The sequence below is a fragment of the Dipodomys ordii genome, unplaced genomic scaffold (genome assembly GCF_000151885.1).
Source record: "Dipodomys ordii isolate 6190 unplaced genomic scaffold, Dord_2.0 Scaffold76, whole genome shotgun sequence".
Lineage (NCBI taxonomy): Eukaryota > Metazoa > Chordata > Mammalia > Rodentia > Heteromyidae > Dipodomys > Dipodomys ordii.
Window position 1 is genome coordinate 6,906,201 of NW_012267292.1, and position 18,793 is coordinate 6,924,993.

General features: G+C 40.9%; 1 protein-coding gene across 1 annotated transcript in view; it reads left to right on the forward strand.

Moving 5' to 3' along the window:
• Hibadh (3-hydroxyisobutyrate dehydrogenase) overlaps positions 1-6,158 on the forward strand; it is a 129,931-nt gene extending 123,773 nt beyond the window's left edge. The window contains exons 8-9 of the mRNA XM_013024388.1: positions 2,084-2,240; positions 5,229-6,158. Coding sequence (XP_012879842.1) covers positions 2,084-2,240; positions 5,229-5,387 — 316 coding nt within the window. The 3' untranslated portion in view covers positions 5,388-6,158. The remainder of the gene's footprint in view (positions 1-2,083; positions 2,241-5,228) is intronic.
• The last annotated feature ends 12,635 nt before the right edge of the window (positions 6,159-18,793 follow it).

An 18,793-nucleotide genomic window follows, 5' to 3' on the forward strand; every position in this document is an offset into this window, starting at 1 on the left:
GGAAGACAGAAGACTTCAGTAACTGATTTTAATATCATGTCTAATTCTAACTGTCAGTTATGAATGTGCCAAGGAAAGAATCCTCAGAAAGATGAAATGCAAAACACTTCTCACTTGCTCTTTTTAATGATACACTTTGCTGCAGGTTGGGGGGCAGGGAGGAAAAGCACGAGGGAGTAGCAGTTTCTTGAAGGGAATCTACAGGACGACAGAAAGGAGCATCAGGTTTGAAAAGTGAGCAAGCAACTGCCACCTGATGTTTTTTGTATCCCTCCAGATGCTTTGAAATACGAATGTGTTAGTAAAACAGGTCTAGGTATAACCTGCTAGATTATTAAGAGGGGACTAGCTACTGCTTTAATGATGTTGAATCATTTTAAGAGAATACCTGAATTAGGAAACCCCTAAAATAATATTTCAAATGGACAGGAAAAGCAGTGTTTTAAGGTCTTTGAAATATTCTCTTTATGGAGCACATTAAACAAATTTATGTTCTTGAACAATTGTGCTTAGAGAATATACTTGCAAATACAATAAACTAATTATTAATTTGTTATTTTATTCTTTGCACTTATTTCTGGAGCACATTGGGTGTCTTTTCCTGAGGCATATGTCATATATAATTCTGACTGCTTGATTTTATGTAAATAGGAAGAAAGCATCCATGGCAAACTATACATGCAATAGATTTAGATCTTTATAAAAGAATGAATGTGACTGCTGGCCATCTCTCTGGCAATATGCAGCTAAAGTAACTATATGGTGCTCATTTAGATGGGATCTGCTTTATCTGTTGTAATCTTTAGTAAGAATACTTGATTGTAGCATGATTCACATAATTGCCACTGATGAATTCAGACACACAGTATGCCACACAGCATTCTGTGAACCACTGCTACCCCTTGAGGACTAATTATGTATCAGTTGTATTACATGGTAAGTCCATCCATATCCTGGCTGTTAGCTCTTACCCTACGTTAGCATCAGAAAAATCTTTTACTGGGCTTAATGCTCAGATTTTGAAATGTATATATTTCACTCACACAAAGTAAGCAACATTTTAAGTGTGTAAAAATGTAGTTTGTTTGCTGTTAACACAAGTATATCTTTTCAATCTCTTATTATTTTCTAGAAGAAGTTTGTTTTAAGACAAAACAAAACTTTTATGACAGCTGTTTTATAATAGCCCTTTGCATGAAAGAAACCAATAAACTTAGGGATATAAAGTTTTATTTGAAACTTCATTGAGTGATACTTAAGAAAACTATGCTTCCCAAACTATTGAGATCATTACAATCAAAACAATAGAACATTTTGAGGCTTTTTCCCCCCTCAGGTCCATATTAAACAGTCGTTTATGCCAACAGCCCAGTGATAGAACAAATGATGTTTCCGCTTGGGCAAGCTTTGTTTCATCAGGATCAGTAACCTTATCAGCAGTTGACCCAGAACTATAATGTATGTCTCTGAATAGATAGCATATGTCACATGGACAGACTTGCTTCATAAGCAAGGTTGTCTAATGAAGATTTTATAAATAAGGAAAAGTTTGCAGCAAGAAATGTCTTCTTCTATAATGGCAATTTTTCTTCAACACATTTCATTGCTCATGGCTCATCTCTTGCATGTGTTCTTATAAAAGACAAAGGAGTAAACGTACGTATAAATGCATCCATACACACCCACACACGCATCGTTTACCCGTCAGTACTTCTGAAATATAACATATGTATGTAAAGAATGTAAAATTGAGATTATCTTATTGCTTTAAAGTTCATAAGTGACACATAAAACTAGTAATGTCCAAAAGACTAGAAAACCCATGAGTATGACAAACCAACAGTCATATATTATTGCTTCTTAAAAGTTGGGATAGGGCAGAAGTGTTTCTCTTAATACACAGTGTCTTGGCTCAGAAATGATCTTGTTGAATTGTTAGCTTTTACTATCTTATAATTCAAATTAGGATTCTTATACTAATCTGCTTTAATTTTAGAAGACATAATAGATGGTGAAGACAGAGCCTCTTCATATGCCGTGTACATTTTGACATGTAACATTTCTTTTCTTTGACCTTTGACAGGTTAGGGCTTGACCCAAAACTATTGGCTAAAATCCTAAACATGAGTTCTGGACGGTGTTGGTCAAGTGACACTTATAATCCCGTCCCTGGGGTGATGGATGGAGTTCCCTCAGCTAATAACTATCAGGGTGGATTTGGAACAACCCTCATGGCTAAGGTATGGAAATGGTAAATGTAAAGACTAACCAAGAAGAGGAAAAATGCTTCGTGACCTAATTTTTTTTCTCTCTCCTTGCATCTCACTTTCTCTTTCCTAACCCCAACTTAATAAAGCAGTCCTTACGCCTATGTTAGAAGGCAACTTAATAAAGCAGTCCTCATGTCTATGTTAGAAGGCAACTTAATAAAGCAGTCCTTATGTCTATGTTAGAAGGCAACTTAATAAAGCAGTCCTTATGTCTATGTTAGAAGGCACAATTACTGGAATAGTGACTTTCCCTTTCTTACTAGAGTGAACAAAAACTTAGCATAGGTAAAACTTATTATCTTGTTTATTTTATTCCTTGGCTTTTGGATTAAAAGAGTTTGTGCGCTATGTGTCAGTGGCTCATACTTGTAATCCTAGCTACTCAGGAGGCTGAGATCTAAGGGTCTTGGTTCAATACCAGCCTGGGCAGGAAAGTCCATGAAACTCTTATCTTCAATTAATCACAGAAAAAGCCAGAAACGGCACTGACTCAAGTGACAAGAATGCTAACCTTGAGCAAAAGAAGCTCAATGACTATGCCTGGGTCCAAAGTTCAAGCCCCAGGGCTCAAGTTTGTTTATGGTATGAGCTGTAACATTTTACTTTTCATCATAAATTTATATTAATTTAATAACTTTACCAATGCCTTAGTGTAAGAGCAGTAAGAATGAACAGATTGTTAATGCATGGCATTATATATGCACATCACAAGAGAAAGGGATCTTTGCATTATTTCTGAGTACATCTTTCCTGCTTTAAGAGTATATATGATTTATGTGTAAATTAAGTCATTTGAAAAGCAAGTTGATGGCTTACTTTCATTTGTGATATCAGCTGTAGGATATTCTCTTAGACTAGTAAATTTTGAGATTTCTGCATAGAGCTCCTCCCTGCCCCCGGTTGATTTTTTTTTTTGGGGGGGGGGCGGTCGTGGGGCCTGAACTCTGGGCCTGGGCGCTGTCCCTCAGCTCTTCAGCTCAAGGCTAGCTCTCTACCACATGAGCCATAGCGCCATTTCTGGCTTTTTTCTTTTTGCTTATGTGGTATTGAGGAATCGAACCCAGGGCCTCATGCATGCAAGGCAAGCACTGTACCGCTGAGCCACCTTCCCAGCCCTGATTTTTTTTTTGATTACAAAGTAATAATACATCACTTGGATAGCCTAGTTGGCTCACTTTACCTCATTCTTCATGGCATACTTCCATTCTCATTTTGAATATACCTTGGATTCATCCAGTTACCTTTTCCACTTAAAGCACTACCTGGGCTGCACCTCGTTTACATAGGCCACAAGCCTCCTTAGCTAGGCACCTTGCCTTTTGTTCTCATCTTCTCCAGTGCATTTTCCACACTGGAACAGGAATAGACTTTAAAATATGTAACAATCTGATTATGTCACTTTTCCTATTGAATTCCTTCCTTTCCAGTTACCAGCAGATTGAAATCTGTCCATAGTTTGTCTAACTTGCTCTGGATTATTTGGTCTTTGCTTCTTTCCCCAAACCCACTTTTGTTTTTCCACTCTTCTCTTTCTACTTCAGTCATATTGAACTCATTTCTGCCTCTTGTTCTCTCACTCACAAACCTTCCCATTGGCTATTGCCTCTGTCAGGATCATTCTTTCTTGCCTGCTACCTCTCTGTTGCCCGTACTTTTACCCAGATAACACCTACTCATCTTTCAGATCTGTGATCAGCCACCTCTTCCTCTGGAAAGCTTCACCTAGCACCCAGGACTGTGCCTCCCTGGCTCCCCTGATGGTACTGTTTTTATCAGAGTCCATAAATGACTGCCCTGTGTCTTTCTTCCTCAGTCAACAGTTTGTGCAGGCTGAGGTGAACATGCTCATCATTGAATCCCAGCTTCTGGCTCATTGTCAGCATACTTCAAATATTTATTGGAAGGTGTAATATTTGAAACTCTTTCCTGTTTTGACATTTTATTTTCCTTCATGTTTTTTTTTAATTTATAGCAGGTTTACAGACTTAACACCAATTAGAAAAGTCATTCCCCTGTGTAATAACACAACTCTTGTAATTGTGGAGACACATAGCGATCAAGGTTTTGCCAGGCACTGTGGCTCTCACCTGTAATCTTGGCTAGGATTGGGGTTTAAGGCCAGCCTTAGTAAAAAGTTCTCCAGATTTCATCTCAACAAATCAAAAGCTAGGCATAGTGCCTCACAACCATCATTCCCACAATGAGGGGAACATAAATAAGAAGATTTCCATCAGGCCAGCCTGACCAGAAATGTGAAACCCTGTATGAAAAGTAACTATAGCCAGGTGCCTGTGATCCTCGTTACTCAGGAGGTTGAGATCTGAGGATTCCAGTTCAAAGCCAGCCAGGGTGGGAAAGTCCATGAGACTCTTATCTCCAATAAATCACGCAGAAAACCAGAAGTGGTGCTGCTGTGGCTCAAGTGGTAGAGCACCAGCCTTGAGCTGAAGAACTGAGGGACAGTGCCCAAGCCCAGAGTTGAAGCCCCACAACTGACAAAAAAAATTAAATAACTAAAGCGAAAAGGGCTGGTGCATGTCTCTCATGCTAGAGTGTCTGGCTAGCAAGAATTGATACACTAAGTACAAACCCTAGGACTGAAAAAAAAAAGAAGAAGAAATTAAAGTTTGTTTAGAGCAGTTTTGCAGCTGTATGAAAGCACTTGTAAAATATCTTAACGTTAAGGGACCAGCTCAGTCAGTGGTAGATTTCTTGTCTAGCATGCATGAAATCCTGGTTTTGATCACCAAGATCAAAAGAAAAAAAGAAAGGGAAATATGTGAGTATGTATATGTTCAAAGGTGTATATGTTTATGCATATGAACTTAATGCATGTAAGAATTTTTTTGTCACACTCTCAAAATTGACAAAGTACTTCCTAAAGTATTATAAGTGCTGTTCCAAAGTAAGTCTTTACCACCAGTCTCAATGTGTTCCTCCTGCCCTTGCTTGATTTAGGATCTGGGATTGGCACAAGACTCTGCAACCAGCACAAAGACCCCCATCTTTCTGGGCAGTGTGGCCCATCAGATCTACAGGATGATGTGTGCAAAGGGCTACTCAAAGAAAGACTTCTCAGCGGTGTTCCAGTTTCTTCGGGAGGAGGAGAGCCTCTGAGTGAGCCTTTTGGCCTTGGACACTGATGGGAACCAAAACTGTCTTGGAGCTTCCTTCTAGCTCATTCCACAAGCAAATGAGTTTAATCAAAGGTCATCTGTCAGCTTTCGATTGTCTACGTTACAGTAATCACTATGATTTTTAACTGCTTCTTCTTTTCATCTGTTTAGCAAACATACTATCTAAATTTTTTTTCCCTGCAAGTCACCGATAGTTTCTGCTACCTAGCTGAATTGACCTTTTTAAAAAGTTTGATCCCTGAGCATCTTCAATTAAATTGTTGGATACTTCAATCAGGAGTGGAGTCACTTTGCAAATAGAACCAAACATTTTGTCAACAGGATGAAACCCATGCTAAAGGAAAGAAATTGATGTACTGAGAGGAATTAAAGAAAGTATTGTGAATTTCTATATGTATCCTTGGGACGTTTGTCCTGTTAACCAAGTGATATGCTTGCCTTCCTCAGGCTACTGATTTATCTTCCAGGTTGGCAATAAAGCAAAAGAGCTATTAGCACATGTTTGTATAACTTGGACTGCATCACAGTATCTTAGCGCTTCCCTCTTGTTACCACTTCAGGTGTTTCCACAGACATGTTTCTATATTTTTTGCTTCCTTGTACATTATTAATACATATTTTTGACTTCAAAAGAATAACATATTTAGGCTGTTTCAGAGCCAATGATGATACTTCCTTTAGATAATTATTACATTATTCTAAATATAACCTACCTTATTTTGAATTCAAATAAATTTCTATGCTGATAATATTTTCTTAGAGTTTTTGTTGCTATATATGTGATATGTATGGTGTGTGTGTGTTTGTGTGTGTGTGTATCTCAAAGCAGTATTACAGACTAATTGGGAAAGGATAGAGAGAAAGAGGCAGGTGGGAGATCAAAGGAACAGTTCAGAGTTGACCAGTGGCAAGCTGACATCCTGCTGCCTTGCTTAAATGTGTAGTGGGCATTTGAATTTTTCTAGGTTGTAGAAATTATGGAATTAAGCCTACATTCAGTATAGCATGCCTTAATATGAAGCATCGTTGCCACTCTTCCACCTCCAGCCCAGGAAACATGCCAAGTAATGTCTAGGCCTAGACAATCAAACTGGCAAAAATATTATGTATTACTTTTATCATTTTTCTGATGATAAAAAAAATTCCAGGCACTATTATAAGTACTAGGGATATAGTATAAGCCAGGCAGAGCTTTTGCTCTTAAAGAATACAAACTCTGGTGTGCTATGTGTAAGCAAGAAATTAATGTATATGTCTGGTAATAATAAGGACCTACAAGAGCAATAAAGCAGAATAATGAGCAAGGGTGATTGTTGGGAGATAAGAGAAGGTCTCTCATATAGTAATATTGGAGCAGAGAAGGAAGTCAGAGCAAGCCGTGCAAGTCTGAGGAAGGAGCACCCCAGACATAGGGCATGAAGGACAGGTTCTGAGTAGGACAGTGCTGGGGGTGAGGAGTGACGGGAGGTGAAGGGAGCCTAACCATGGGGCCTTGAAGGCTAGGGCAAGCCATTGGATTTTATTCTAGGTGAAACAAACAGTATATAATTATCTTTTGCTAAGTAACAACCCACCCAAGTTACTGTTCAAGTTGGCTGTTTTATTCCCCTGGAGCTAAATGTCTCATCTGGCACAGCTTCAGTCGTTAGGGACGTGTCTCCTTGGTCTCTCATCCTCTGGGATACTAGCCCATCCATTTATGACTAGTGCTCTATCACTTGAGCCATACCTCCACTCTGGCTTTTTGCTGGTTAATTGGAGGTAAGAGTCTCCTAGACATTCCTGCCTGTGCTGTCTTCAAACCTCAATCCTCAGATCTCAGCCTCTTGAGTAGCTAGGATTATGAATGTGAGCCACTGATATCTGGCTGTAATTGTTTTTTCAGTTTTCGTTTTTTTGGTGGGCCTGGGCACTGCCCCTGAGCTGCTTTTACTTAAGGCTAATGCTATATCACTTGAGCCACAGTTCCACTCTGGCTTTTTTGGTAGTTTATTGGCGATAAGAGCATTATGGACTTTCCTTCTTGGGTTGACTTTGAACTATGATTCTCAGATCTTAGCCTCCTGAGCAGCTAGGATTACCTGGGTGAGCCACCGGGCTTGACTTTTTAGTCTTTTAAATGGCTTTATTGAGGGATAATTTACTCTCAATAAAATTTTCTCCTTTTACATAATTAAGTGGCTTTTAGTAAATTGAGAGTTCTACAACCACTGCTACAATGTAGTATTAGAATGTTTGCATCACCCTCCTAAAACCCCTGGGGTCCATTTGCAGTCACTCACATTCCCCTCACCCATACCAAGCAGACATCAATAGCTAATCTTTTCGTCTCTAGATGCACCATTGCTTCTTGGCTACCAGGCTGTCTGTGCTTCAAGAGGTCTTTATCTGAGATGGAGTTCCCATCCAATTGTTTCCTGCTTGAAATTTCTTTAGCCAATAGGAAACTGTTTTGTTTTTTTTTTTTTTTTTTGGTCTGGTCATGGGGCCTGAACTCTGGGCCTGGGCGCTGTCCCTCAGCTCTTCAGCTCAAGGCTAGCGCTCTACCACTTGAGCCACAGCGCCACTTCCGGCTTTTTTCTTTTTGCTTATGTGGTGCTGAGGAATCGAACCCAGGGCCTCAGGCATGCAAGGCAAGCACTCTACCACTGAGCCACCTTCCCAGCCCCAGGAAACTGTTAAACACAGTGCTCAGGTTCCTTTGTGCCCTGGCTTTTGTTTTCTTCCACAGGACTGAGGGAAAATAGTGCCCACAGTATTTTCTGTTTCCCAAATCTTCTGTGTTCCCATACCCCAGTGCCTTAGCACATGCCATGTTCTTCACCTGAGGTGCACTTTCCCTGTCCTCTGACAGCCCGGTCAGGTAAAGCCTTCCTCAGCAACTTCAGGCTATCATTTCCCCTGCTTTTGTAGCTGCTTGTTGAATTCTCTCGTTATAGGACTTACCTGTTATATGCTCTTCTAGACTAAGATGCCTTCTGTGGGGGCACAGAATGTGTGATATCAGCTTAGAGTACCTGTATCGAGTTTAACGCCTGACCTGAAGAGCTCAGTGTTTGAACATTTGAATGAGTAGAAGTTACAGCAGTGCATTTATCTTAGGTGAACTACTAACTGCATAAACTTTTTTTCTCTTAAATATTATTGCCTAGTAGGCCAAGTTCACTTTACTTTGCAGTTGGTTACAAATAGCTTTCTGTTGCTCAAAAAGTCTTTCATAGCTGTGCACTGGTAGCTCATGCCTGTAATCCTAGTTACTCAGACCACTGAGGATCAAGGATTTTTTGGTTTAGGGTTTTTATTTCTTTTATTGGTTGTAGGGCTTGAACTCAGGATGCTATCCCTGTGCTTTTTTGCTCAAGAATAGTGCTCTACCACTTGAGTCACAGCTCCAATTTCAGCTTTTTTGGTGGCGAGAGACAAGAGTCTCACAAACCAGCCCAGGATGGCTTCGAACTGAGAACCTTAGATCTCAGCATCCTGAGTAACTAGGATTACAGGTATGAGCCACCAGCACCTGGTGGATCAAGGTTTGAAGCCAGTCAGGGCAGAAAAATCCATGAAACTTGTAACTCTAATTAACCACCAAGGAAGTAGCGGTATAGCTCAAGTGGTAGAGTGCCAGCCTTGAACAAAAAAGCCAAGTTTTTGATGTTGGTATAATTTGTGGAGGGGAAGGGAAAAAAACAAATTGTTTAACTAGGGATACAGGTGGACCCATTGCAACAATGAGATGTACAAGTTGTTATGTCGAAAAACGAACTTAACAACTTTGGGGGGGGGGGGGAGGATGGGGTGGGGGAAGGAGAGGATGGGAGGGGATGGGAAGGGGAAACGAGGAGGCAAAAATGCTTGATAAGAAATGTACTTGTTATTTTGCCCATGTAATTGTAACTCCTCTGTACGGTATTCTCACAATTTAAAAAAAAAAAAAAGACCTCTGATGAAAAAAAAAACAAAAAGGCCAAGTAAAAGCATGAAGCCTTCAGTTCAAGCCCTGGCACTGTCATACACACACACACACACACACACACACACACACACACAGCTCTGGCACTGTCATACACACACACACACACACAGCTCAGAATGTAGTTCTTTTCCAAAGTTGTTGGTTTTTTATTGTTTGTTTGTTTTGGCTTGAACTTTGGGGCCTGGGTGCTGTCCTCAGCTCTTCAGCTCAAGGCTAGCATTCTGGCACTTGAGCCACAGTGCTATATCCGGTTTTTTGAGTGGTTTATTGGAGATAAGAGTCTCATGGACTTTCCTGCTCTGGCTGGCTTTGGATCGTGATCCTCAGATCTCAGCCTCCTGTGTAGCTAGGATTACACGCATGAGCCACCCTGGCACCTGGCTACAACCCAACTACAAAGTTGTTTTAGTCAAAAGTTTAGCTTACCCTGTTAAAATGAATTAAATGTTCTGGAGGATAGATAAACTAGGAAATAGGAGGGGCCTGTCCAAGGCTAGCTGTTGAAAAGGAGGCAGCGGTGCGGGGGAGGGGAGCGGTGGCCGGAGAATGGGTTAAGTGGTAGGCCATTTGCCTAGCAAACTTTAGATTGAGGAGAAGGAGGAAGAGGAGGATTGATAGGAAAGAAGGTATGCGGGCAATGTGCATTATTTTTGGTAGTAAGCTTAATCCAGCCCATACTTTTACTACCTTGCATGCAGATGAAACTTGCACTCATTCCCCTTGTGGAGCACAGCAGTTCCAAATGTAATCCTTGAAGACATGCTATGTAGACCTTGAGGTTTAAGGTGCATCTCAACACCAAGTTTGTCTTAACTTGAGGGGTGGAGAGGCTTTTTGTTATCTGCCACTACTATGATATAAGTCAGTTGCAGCAGAGTCTAAATTTAAGTGAACACTAAGTAGACTAGCTCTCCTACTTGCTTTTCTCATTGCACAGATTTTGATTTCTGCTTGTTTTCTAAGCCATCAGAAATGCATATGCTCAATTCTCATTGTATGTGGGAAAAAGGGAATCTGAGCAGAGAATGAGGCCACTTGAACCATGTGCATAAATTCTACCCCGGCTGCTGTCAGAAGGCTGCTACTCAGGAAAACAGCCAGTTACTACCAGCCTCAGCTGCAGTAACTGCACCCTTGAGCATTCTCAAATGGCCAGCCAATAGGGAGTCATCTGCCCGAGTGGGGTTTTTAGCCATCTTTCAGTTCAATTGAAGAGGAAGCTTAAGGACATCATAGGGATTTGTAAAGTTCCATGCAAGGTGTCAGGCCCATAAACCAGCATGTCTTATACCATGCACACGTGGAATCTTCTCTCAGCAGTAGATTGAAGATGACCTTTTACTATTTAATTGTATTCACCATTTAATAATTCAAAACTACAGAAAAGGATGAAGTCTTCTTCATTCAAAGTAGAATTCGACTCTTTTAGAAAGTTAACAGGAAAATACAGCAAAGAAGTACTTAGTAACCAAACTGCAGTGCTTTTGAATGCCTTATTTTTAAGGATTATCCTAGAGCTGAGGGACCTGAGACCTGAGTTCTAGTCCTGGATCAGTGCTGAGCTGTGCAGTAATGTGGATCTTTTCCTTCTTTTCACAATTAGCATCTTGCTCTGATCTCAAGGTTTATCTTAGCTCTGAAATTCTAATTCTCCTTAGTTAAGGGCTTAAGAAAACATGAGGCATGTTTTTCTGACAGTTTTTGGACTTGGTCTTGTTAGGTATTATTTATTGCTCATATGGCCATCTCATTTATTAAGGTATTTTTATAGCCCAGAATAGATTCAGAGATCAATACATTCTTATTAATGATAGTCCGTCATGCCTGGTAAAGTTAGATGGCAAGAGAGCTCATCTAGCATGAGCCACTTGAATAAACCTGACACAAGCTTAGCTACAAGCTGCATTTTGGCAGGCCTTGCTGTAAAATAATGACATTGGCAGAAGGGGAGCTTCTGGAAACCTTCCTCACAGCCAGACTCATAAAATCAAAGGGCAGGTTTGGGGTGTGTTTCTCCGCCTTGGCTGTATATGCAAATCCTATGACTTTTTGAGTGTAGCATTTTATCTTCAAAAGGACAAAATTTGGCATTTTCCATAGTCATTAAAAATGATAAATGCTTAAAATGCTTTAGTTTGGATTATTGGAGGTTTGAACAAATATTGTTTCAATACTACGCAATATTTCAAAAGTAGGAAACTTAAGACTGAAGTTGCCAAATCAGAAAATTAAAAAATATTTCACTATTTTCCCTTTAATCATATGAAATTGGACATAATTGTTGTGTATATTCCTTGTATAAAATGAATGGTTTGGGTTTTTTGGAAGTGAAATACTCCTCCTGACTTCATTAAGAGATAGCCTTATGCCCTGAAAGAGTTAATTTGCTTCCAGATACAGCTTTTCAGTCTGATGAGCAGAATTCAGATGATATCAAGTTCACTGCTCTTTTAGATTTGTTATATGCCTCTTGAATTTCATTTTTATTTTATTTATGGATAAAATTTGAAGAATTATTTGGTACTGTTATCTAAGTCCCCTTCTAGAAATTGCTTCTTACATTCTCATCTCAAAGATCTCAAGATCGAAATGTAGCTTTTATCCTCTCTCTCTCTCTCTCTCTCTCTGTCTCCCCCACCCCTTAATGACCTTAACCCTGACCCTATGTCTGCTCTCTATAAGTGCCCAACATGATTCATTCTCCTTGCTTGGTTTAGTTTAGTTCCTTTAATGAGCTAAGATGACCATGGAGATCTGATAGCTTATTTGTGCTAATGTAAGTATGCTCTACTAGTTGTCTTAACTCATTTATTTTGCTTTTATTTTTGCCTAGCAATGACCCTTTGTCTTAGAGCTAAAACATCCATATTTTAGACCAAGAGGTGCAAACAGTTCGGGTAAATAAGAGAGGCAGGAGACAATCTGATCCACTAAGATGAAAAATAAAGGAACTTGCCAGGTAAGAAGAGTCTGCGTATATTCTGCACAGCTGTAGTGTTAGAGATACAATATAAATGTTCACCAACATCTTTTAGTTTGCAGTTACAGCCTAATGCATTTCTGCTCAGACCATTTTCCTCTTGTGAGTTCTAAGACTCATCCTAGCCCCAGTAATTTTTTTTTCTTCTGTTTGTGATGTTGTGGGTAAATGTCTTCATTTCTCCAGCTTCTGGAACATAATTTTTGATCCTGTTTGTATGTGTAGGAATGCTTTTCTAGTTTGGTTTGGAATTAATGTGCATAGTATCTGGAGCTTAAGTTTTTTCTTCAAAGTTGCAATGACATAACTGGCCCATCAAGGACACTTAGAAGGTGATCAGCAGAAAGAAACTCTTTTTTTTTGGGGGGGTCCGGTCGTGGGGCCTGAACTCTGGGCCTGGGCGCTATCCCTCAGCTCTTCAGCTCAAGGCTAGCGCTCTACCACTTGAGCCACAGCGCCACTTCCGGCTTTTTTCTGTTTGCTTATGTGGTGCTGAGGAATCGAACCCAGGGTCTTGAGCATGCAAGGCAAGCGCTCTACCACTGAGCCACCTTCCCAGTCCCAGAAAGAAACTCTTAAAGAGAAGATTTATGATAGGTTTCAGTCCCCTGTTGTCCCACTTGCCACTCTGAGCCCAATTCATTTTGGATTGGTAGATGTCTGTCCATGGGTCTGACAAATGTGTTTTGATCCTTGTGAATTTATGCTCGCTTCAGGGTCAAAAAAAAAAAAACCCAACTACTGAAAATGGGTGACTTTGATGGCTTAGTCCCCCTGATTATGGCCTCTTTTGGCCATCCCATTTGATTTCTAGCTGTGCCATCTAAGGACATTAAACGCTGTCCCTTCTGAGGCTAGGTGTTCCCTGCATGGCACTGTACTCACATGCGGTTTAGTCTGGCTTCTTTTATAGGTCACTGACACCCTGAAGCTCATCTACCTGGGCCACCACAAATCTTAAAAGATGCAATTTTCTTGGCAGCTTCATCATCCTTAGATTTAGATGGCTTGGAAGGTGAGAGCAAAAGACGGGGTTCTAATCTCAGTATAGGACCAGGAAGAGGTGGGGACAGCACCTATGTTCTCACACAAGAAAACCACTGCTTCAGGACTGTGAAGAAATGGACAGTGAGTGCCGGTAGACATGCAATAGACTTTTTTGTCTTTTAAAATCATCTGCTTGTTCTGTTTGGAAATATGTGCCCTCATCTACAGTACAGCTTTATGTAATTAATCCTTATTAGAAGAAACGAAATTAAAACTTCAAGATGGGTGCCAGTGGCATATGCCTGTAATCCTAGCTACCCAGGAGACTAAGATCAGAGGATCATGGTTCATAGTCAGCCCAGGAAGGAAAGTCCATGAAACTAAACTACCAAAAAATTCAAAAGGGAGCAGTGCCTTAATTGGTAGAGTACTAGCCTTCAGCACAAGAAACTCAGGAACAGTCCCCAGCCCTGTGTTCAAGCCCCAGGACCCACACAAAACAAAAACAAACAAAAAAACCTTTCAAGAAAATTCTTCCCTGACAGGTAAAGAGTTGTCAAATCACCAGCTCTTCAGAGTTGGGGAATCTTTTCTGGTGTTAGCCCTATTATGCCAGATGGTTTCCTTTTTTAAAAAATTTATAAATGAATTCTGCATGGTCAGGTATTGTCATCCTTGCAGAGAATTTTCTTTGCCTAATGTCTTATCTGATGAGCCATTCTGTGTATTATATGCTGCATAATCTCCACAAATGTATACTATGGCCTATAAAACTGCCATACTGTTTTCAGAAACTAGTAATTCACAAAGTAAACCTGAGACAGTGCTGTTAATAAACACAAATTGCAAACAAGAAGGTAGTAAGTGGAAATAATGCACTCATTTAGGAGTAATAAAGCCTTTGATCTTACTTTGAAGGAAAGAGTCTATGTTTAAACTACCCATTCAGGGACAGCCAGATGCCCATAAAGAGCAGTGCTTTGCTTTGATAGAAAATCACTGAGGCCTGTCTAGCAGGTCTGGTTTGTAAACAGATTAGTTAAGGGCTCATCAGGATTGATTTGCATAGGATTCAAGGAACCCCACTTTCTTTTTCTTTTCTTTTTTTTTTTTTTTTACCTTAATGAGCAAAGCTGATTCCAGGATGGAAACAACACAATTCTCTTTTTTTGTTAGATAATGTTAGATAATGACTTTGTGGGAAAGGGAAAGAATATTTATATAAAACAAACCCTTGTTGTCCTTAGCTTATGAGAAAATGATGACCTAAAACTTGCTTTGCTCTTACTAAATGTTGAAGGAAACAGGTTATCAGTGCAACTTCAGGTTACAAACTGCAAACTTCAGGTTACTCTCCTGTTTGAGAATGAAAGGAAGATGAGTCTCAATTATAACAGAGAAAGTAAGGTGAAGTGTAGAGCAGACCACAAACACTTATCCACATGTTTATCCTTGGAGCCAAGTTGTATTCTAGGCCAGGGTCCTGCTAAGTTAAAAGCAGACAAAGTTTGTGTCCTTACAACCTACCTGCTTGAGCCTACTAGAGTTTGGAATGGTAAAGAAAGAAATTTGGCTAATTCAAGCATAAATATCTACCAGGTAGCAGCAATTTGCTTGAGAGATGGCCAATCAGTATTTCCAGAGGCAACAGTGAGACAATGTTTTATTGTTTTAGTTTAAGAACAACTGGCAATCCTCTTCCTATCTGTAACTAGAAAAATCTCTCCTTAATTTTTTTGGGGAAGAAAGAGTGAAAGGAAGCCAGGCATATGTGGCTCATGCCTGTAATTCTAGCTACTCAGAGGCTGAGATGCAAGGATCATGGTTTGAGGCCAGCCTGGAGGAAGAAACATCTGTGAGACCCTTATCTCCAATAAACCACTCTGAAAAAGCTAGAAGTGGCACTGTGGCTCAAGTGGTAGGGCGCTAGCCTTGAGCAAAAGAAGCTCAGGAATAGTGCCCAGGCTCAGAGTTCAAGCTCCAGGACTGGCAAAAAAAAAAACAAAAACAACTAAGGTTTAAAAAAAAAGTTTATTCTTACTACTAAATATGTAACAAATGGAGAAGCTCTGGCGAGATAAAGGGTAACTTTGTATGTGGGGGCGGGGGGGAGGACAATTTCTGCACAAAAGGAAGTGATGTAGGAGGAGGTGGACACTGGTCTGGCAAAGGTACAGAAAAAGCTGGGTGCTGCTGGCTCGTGCCTAGCTACAGGAGACTGAGATCTGAGGATCATGGTTCTAATTCAACCCTGGCAGAAAGTCTGTGAGACTCTTTATCTCCAGTTACCCACATAGAGATGTAGCTCAGCCCATAGCACTAGCCTTAAGCACAAAAACTCAGGGACAGCACCCAGAACTTGAGTTCAAACCCCACAACTGACAAAAAAAAAGCAGAAAAATTGCAGTGAAGTGCTGTGGACAGTGCTGTGCTGCATGGTCTGTCACCTTCTCATGGCAGCATCCTTTTTGATTAGAGAGGTTAGTATTGCAAATCGTGGTGCCACTAACTTGCTCAGTTAGGAACTTGGATTTAAATAACATTTGGCTTTTGTGTCCTGCCCTCTCAAGGCCAAGGGCCTCAGCTTGCCCTGCTTTCTAGACGTTGAGACCCAATCAGCACATTCCTATAAATGTCACCTTGGATACTTTCCACTCCAGAGAAAATGACACAATTCTGGGAAGTGTTAGAAGACAGGCTGGGGACACTCTCACAGTGACTCAAACAAAACCTCAGATCCTGTCCAGGTAATCCAGATGGATGGGGGTATAAAAAGAGGTCATGCCCTCTGCCACTGCAGATGGATTCCATTAGGTGAAGGGGGAAGAAGAGGTTGCTTCTCTGTGAACACAGAAAGCTAGGGAGAGTCCTCTAGTAAAATCTACTTAAGATGGAGTAACTGCCTGTCCCATCTCTAGGAAAAGTGGGTCAGAGGAATTCTCTCTCAGGAAGAGAACATAGATGAGGCCTTTGGGGCCTGGCAGTCCCTGTGCTGGCACCTGCTTCCAACCCTCCTATTTCCTGATGGGGAGATCATCTCTAGCTTGCCTTTCCCAAAAGTGCCTCCACTGCCTATGGGCCTAGCTTGTCTCTTACAGGCAGGGCCCCTTCCCTGCTCTCTGAATGGGCACTCCAACCTACCTACCTTCTCAGAAGCCCTTTAGGCAATGTAGTAGCCCCTACATCTTTGCTCCAGGAAGGCCACTGACAGAGCTGATGTCTAAATGTGAGCTCCTTAAAGTCAGCGACCATAGGTGGCGTTTGTTGTTGTTGTTGTTGTTTGTTTGGGGTTTTTTCACAAACATCTAGTACAGTGCCTGATACATAGTTGCAGACTCACCAGATACTGCATTTTTTGAATGAACAAATAAATGTGACCCCCATTTGCTTATATAAACACTCCCAATGTTCTTGTATATAAGCATCCCTGATTTTACTAGTAATTCTCTTGACACTCTTCCTTGGGCTCACCAGGAACAGAGCCAATGACAAAGCTCCCATAAGTTCTGCTTCCTGTGGTTCTGGAGAGGAAAGGTTTGGAAGAGAAAGATACAATAGTGTAGCAGCTTTGCCCATACTTAAGAAGTCAAGTCTCAAAATTTGGAAGCTGTCATTCTGTTACAATAGGCCTTTAAAGTTAAGGGTCTACAGCCAATTCCAGAGAATCAGGGAAAGGCCCTCGAAACATCCAGTTATAAACACCCACTGGCACAACCTGACCTGCAGTAGATGCTCAATAAATGCTCTTGCTGTCAGTGATTACAGCTGAATATTGGCAAGCTGTCAGGTAGACTCTCTTCCTGGAGTCACAGCCTTTTATCCTGAAATGCTCTACACTATGCCCAGATTATACAGAGAATAGAACACAGCAGAGAATCAGGTGTTGCTCTGTCTTGTTTTCCTGGGTTTAGTTCTAAATCCTTCTTTTTTTTTTTTTTTTTTTTGGTGTGTGTCGATTGTGGAGCTTGAACTCTGGGCCTGGGCGCTATCCCTCAGCTCTTCAGCTCAAGACTAGCGCACTACCACTTGAGTCACAGCACCACTTCCGGTTTTCTTGTGGTTAATTGGAGATAAGAGTCTCACAGACTTTCCTGCCTGGGCTGGCTTTGAACTGTGATCCTCAGATCTCTGCCTCCGGAGTAGCCAGGATTATAGGCATGATCCACTGGCTCCCTGCTAAACCCTCCTATTTGTTCCAAACTTGTCATGAGGCCTTTGAAAATAATACATAGACTCATCCATTGCTGCCCCTGCTTGCTTCTTGCATTCTTTATGTGGAAACATTGAGTAAGTATTAAAAGTCAGGCCAGCCAGGTGCTGTTGGTTCATGCCTGTAATCCTAACTACTCAGGAGGCTAAGATCTGAGCATCACAGTTTGAAGCCAGCCTGGGCAGTAAAGTCCTTGAGACTCTTATCTCCAATTAACTAGAAGAGCCTGTGGCTCAGGTGACTGAGTGCCAGCTTTGAGCTTGATGAAGCAAAGGAAAGCACCTGAATTTGATGGCCAGCATCAAAATAAATAAATAGATAAGTAAAGTTGAACCATGAAAGGGTCAGACCTGAGTTTAATACTAGTTCTACACTATTTCCTAGTGCCTCCGGTGCTGACTCATTGTCTCTCAATGTTAGTTTTCTCATCTTAAAATAGGGGTGAAAACAGAAGGTAGCATCTGCCATATAGTGAGTGCTCACTAAAACCAATGGTGGTGTTACGAGCTGATGATAATCATAATCTGGCAATGAAAAGCAGACTTGATAAACACAAGACTTCAGGCAGCCATCTTCTACTAAAGATTTCTGGTCAGTTAGCAAAAGGGTCTTTGATTGAATCTGCTTTTAGGCCATTACAGGGAATAGGAAAGCCTGATCTCACTTCCTACATCTGCTAACTGAGTGTTTTCTAATGTCTGCAGTGACTCAGATCCTTTCCCAAGCTTAATCTTTCAACATGAACTTTGTTAGGCCCAGAAGCAGCTAGTGACCATTTTTGGCTCTGAAGGTGACAGTAAGGTGAGAAAAGTCACCATAGGATCCTGGGAACCCTGGAATGTTCCCTTCATCTGTTGGTTCATAAGTGTGGGCATGAAATGGTTAATGAATATTACCCATCCATGGCTTTCCTAGTTACTAGATTGGGAACATAAATGATTAGATATTAGCAACTAAACATGGCCCCAGAAGAATAGAACCACAGAAAGTAAAATAGAGCCAAGAGGCTCTAAAAGAGGGAGAGGGGAAGGAGAGATGATCAGAGAGAAAACTTCTATCATCTTGGGAAGGTATCTTGGAGACAAAGAAAGAATAGGGGCTTTGAAATATCACACTTCTATTTAAATGCTAGCATTGTGTGTAAACAGCACTTTATCTTTTGGGAGGATGGGAGGAAGAGTCTCTTGTAGCTCTTGCTGCCTCAAATTCACAATCCTCCAACCTCAGCCTCCTGAA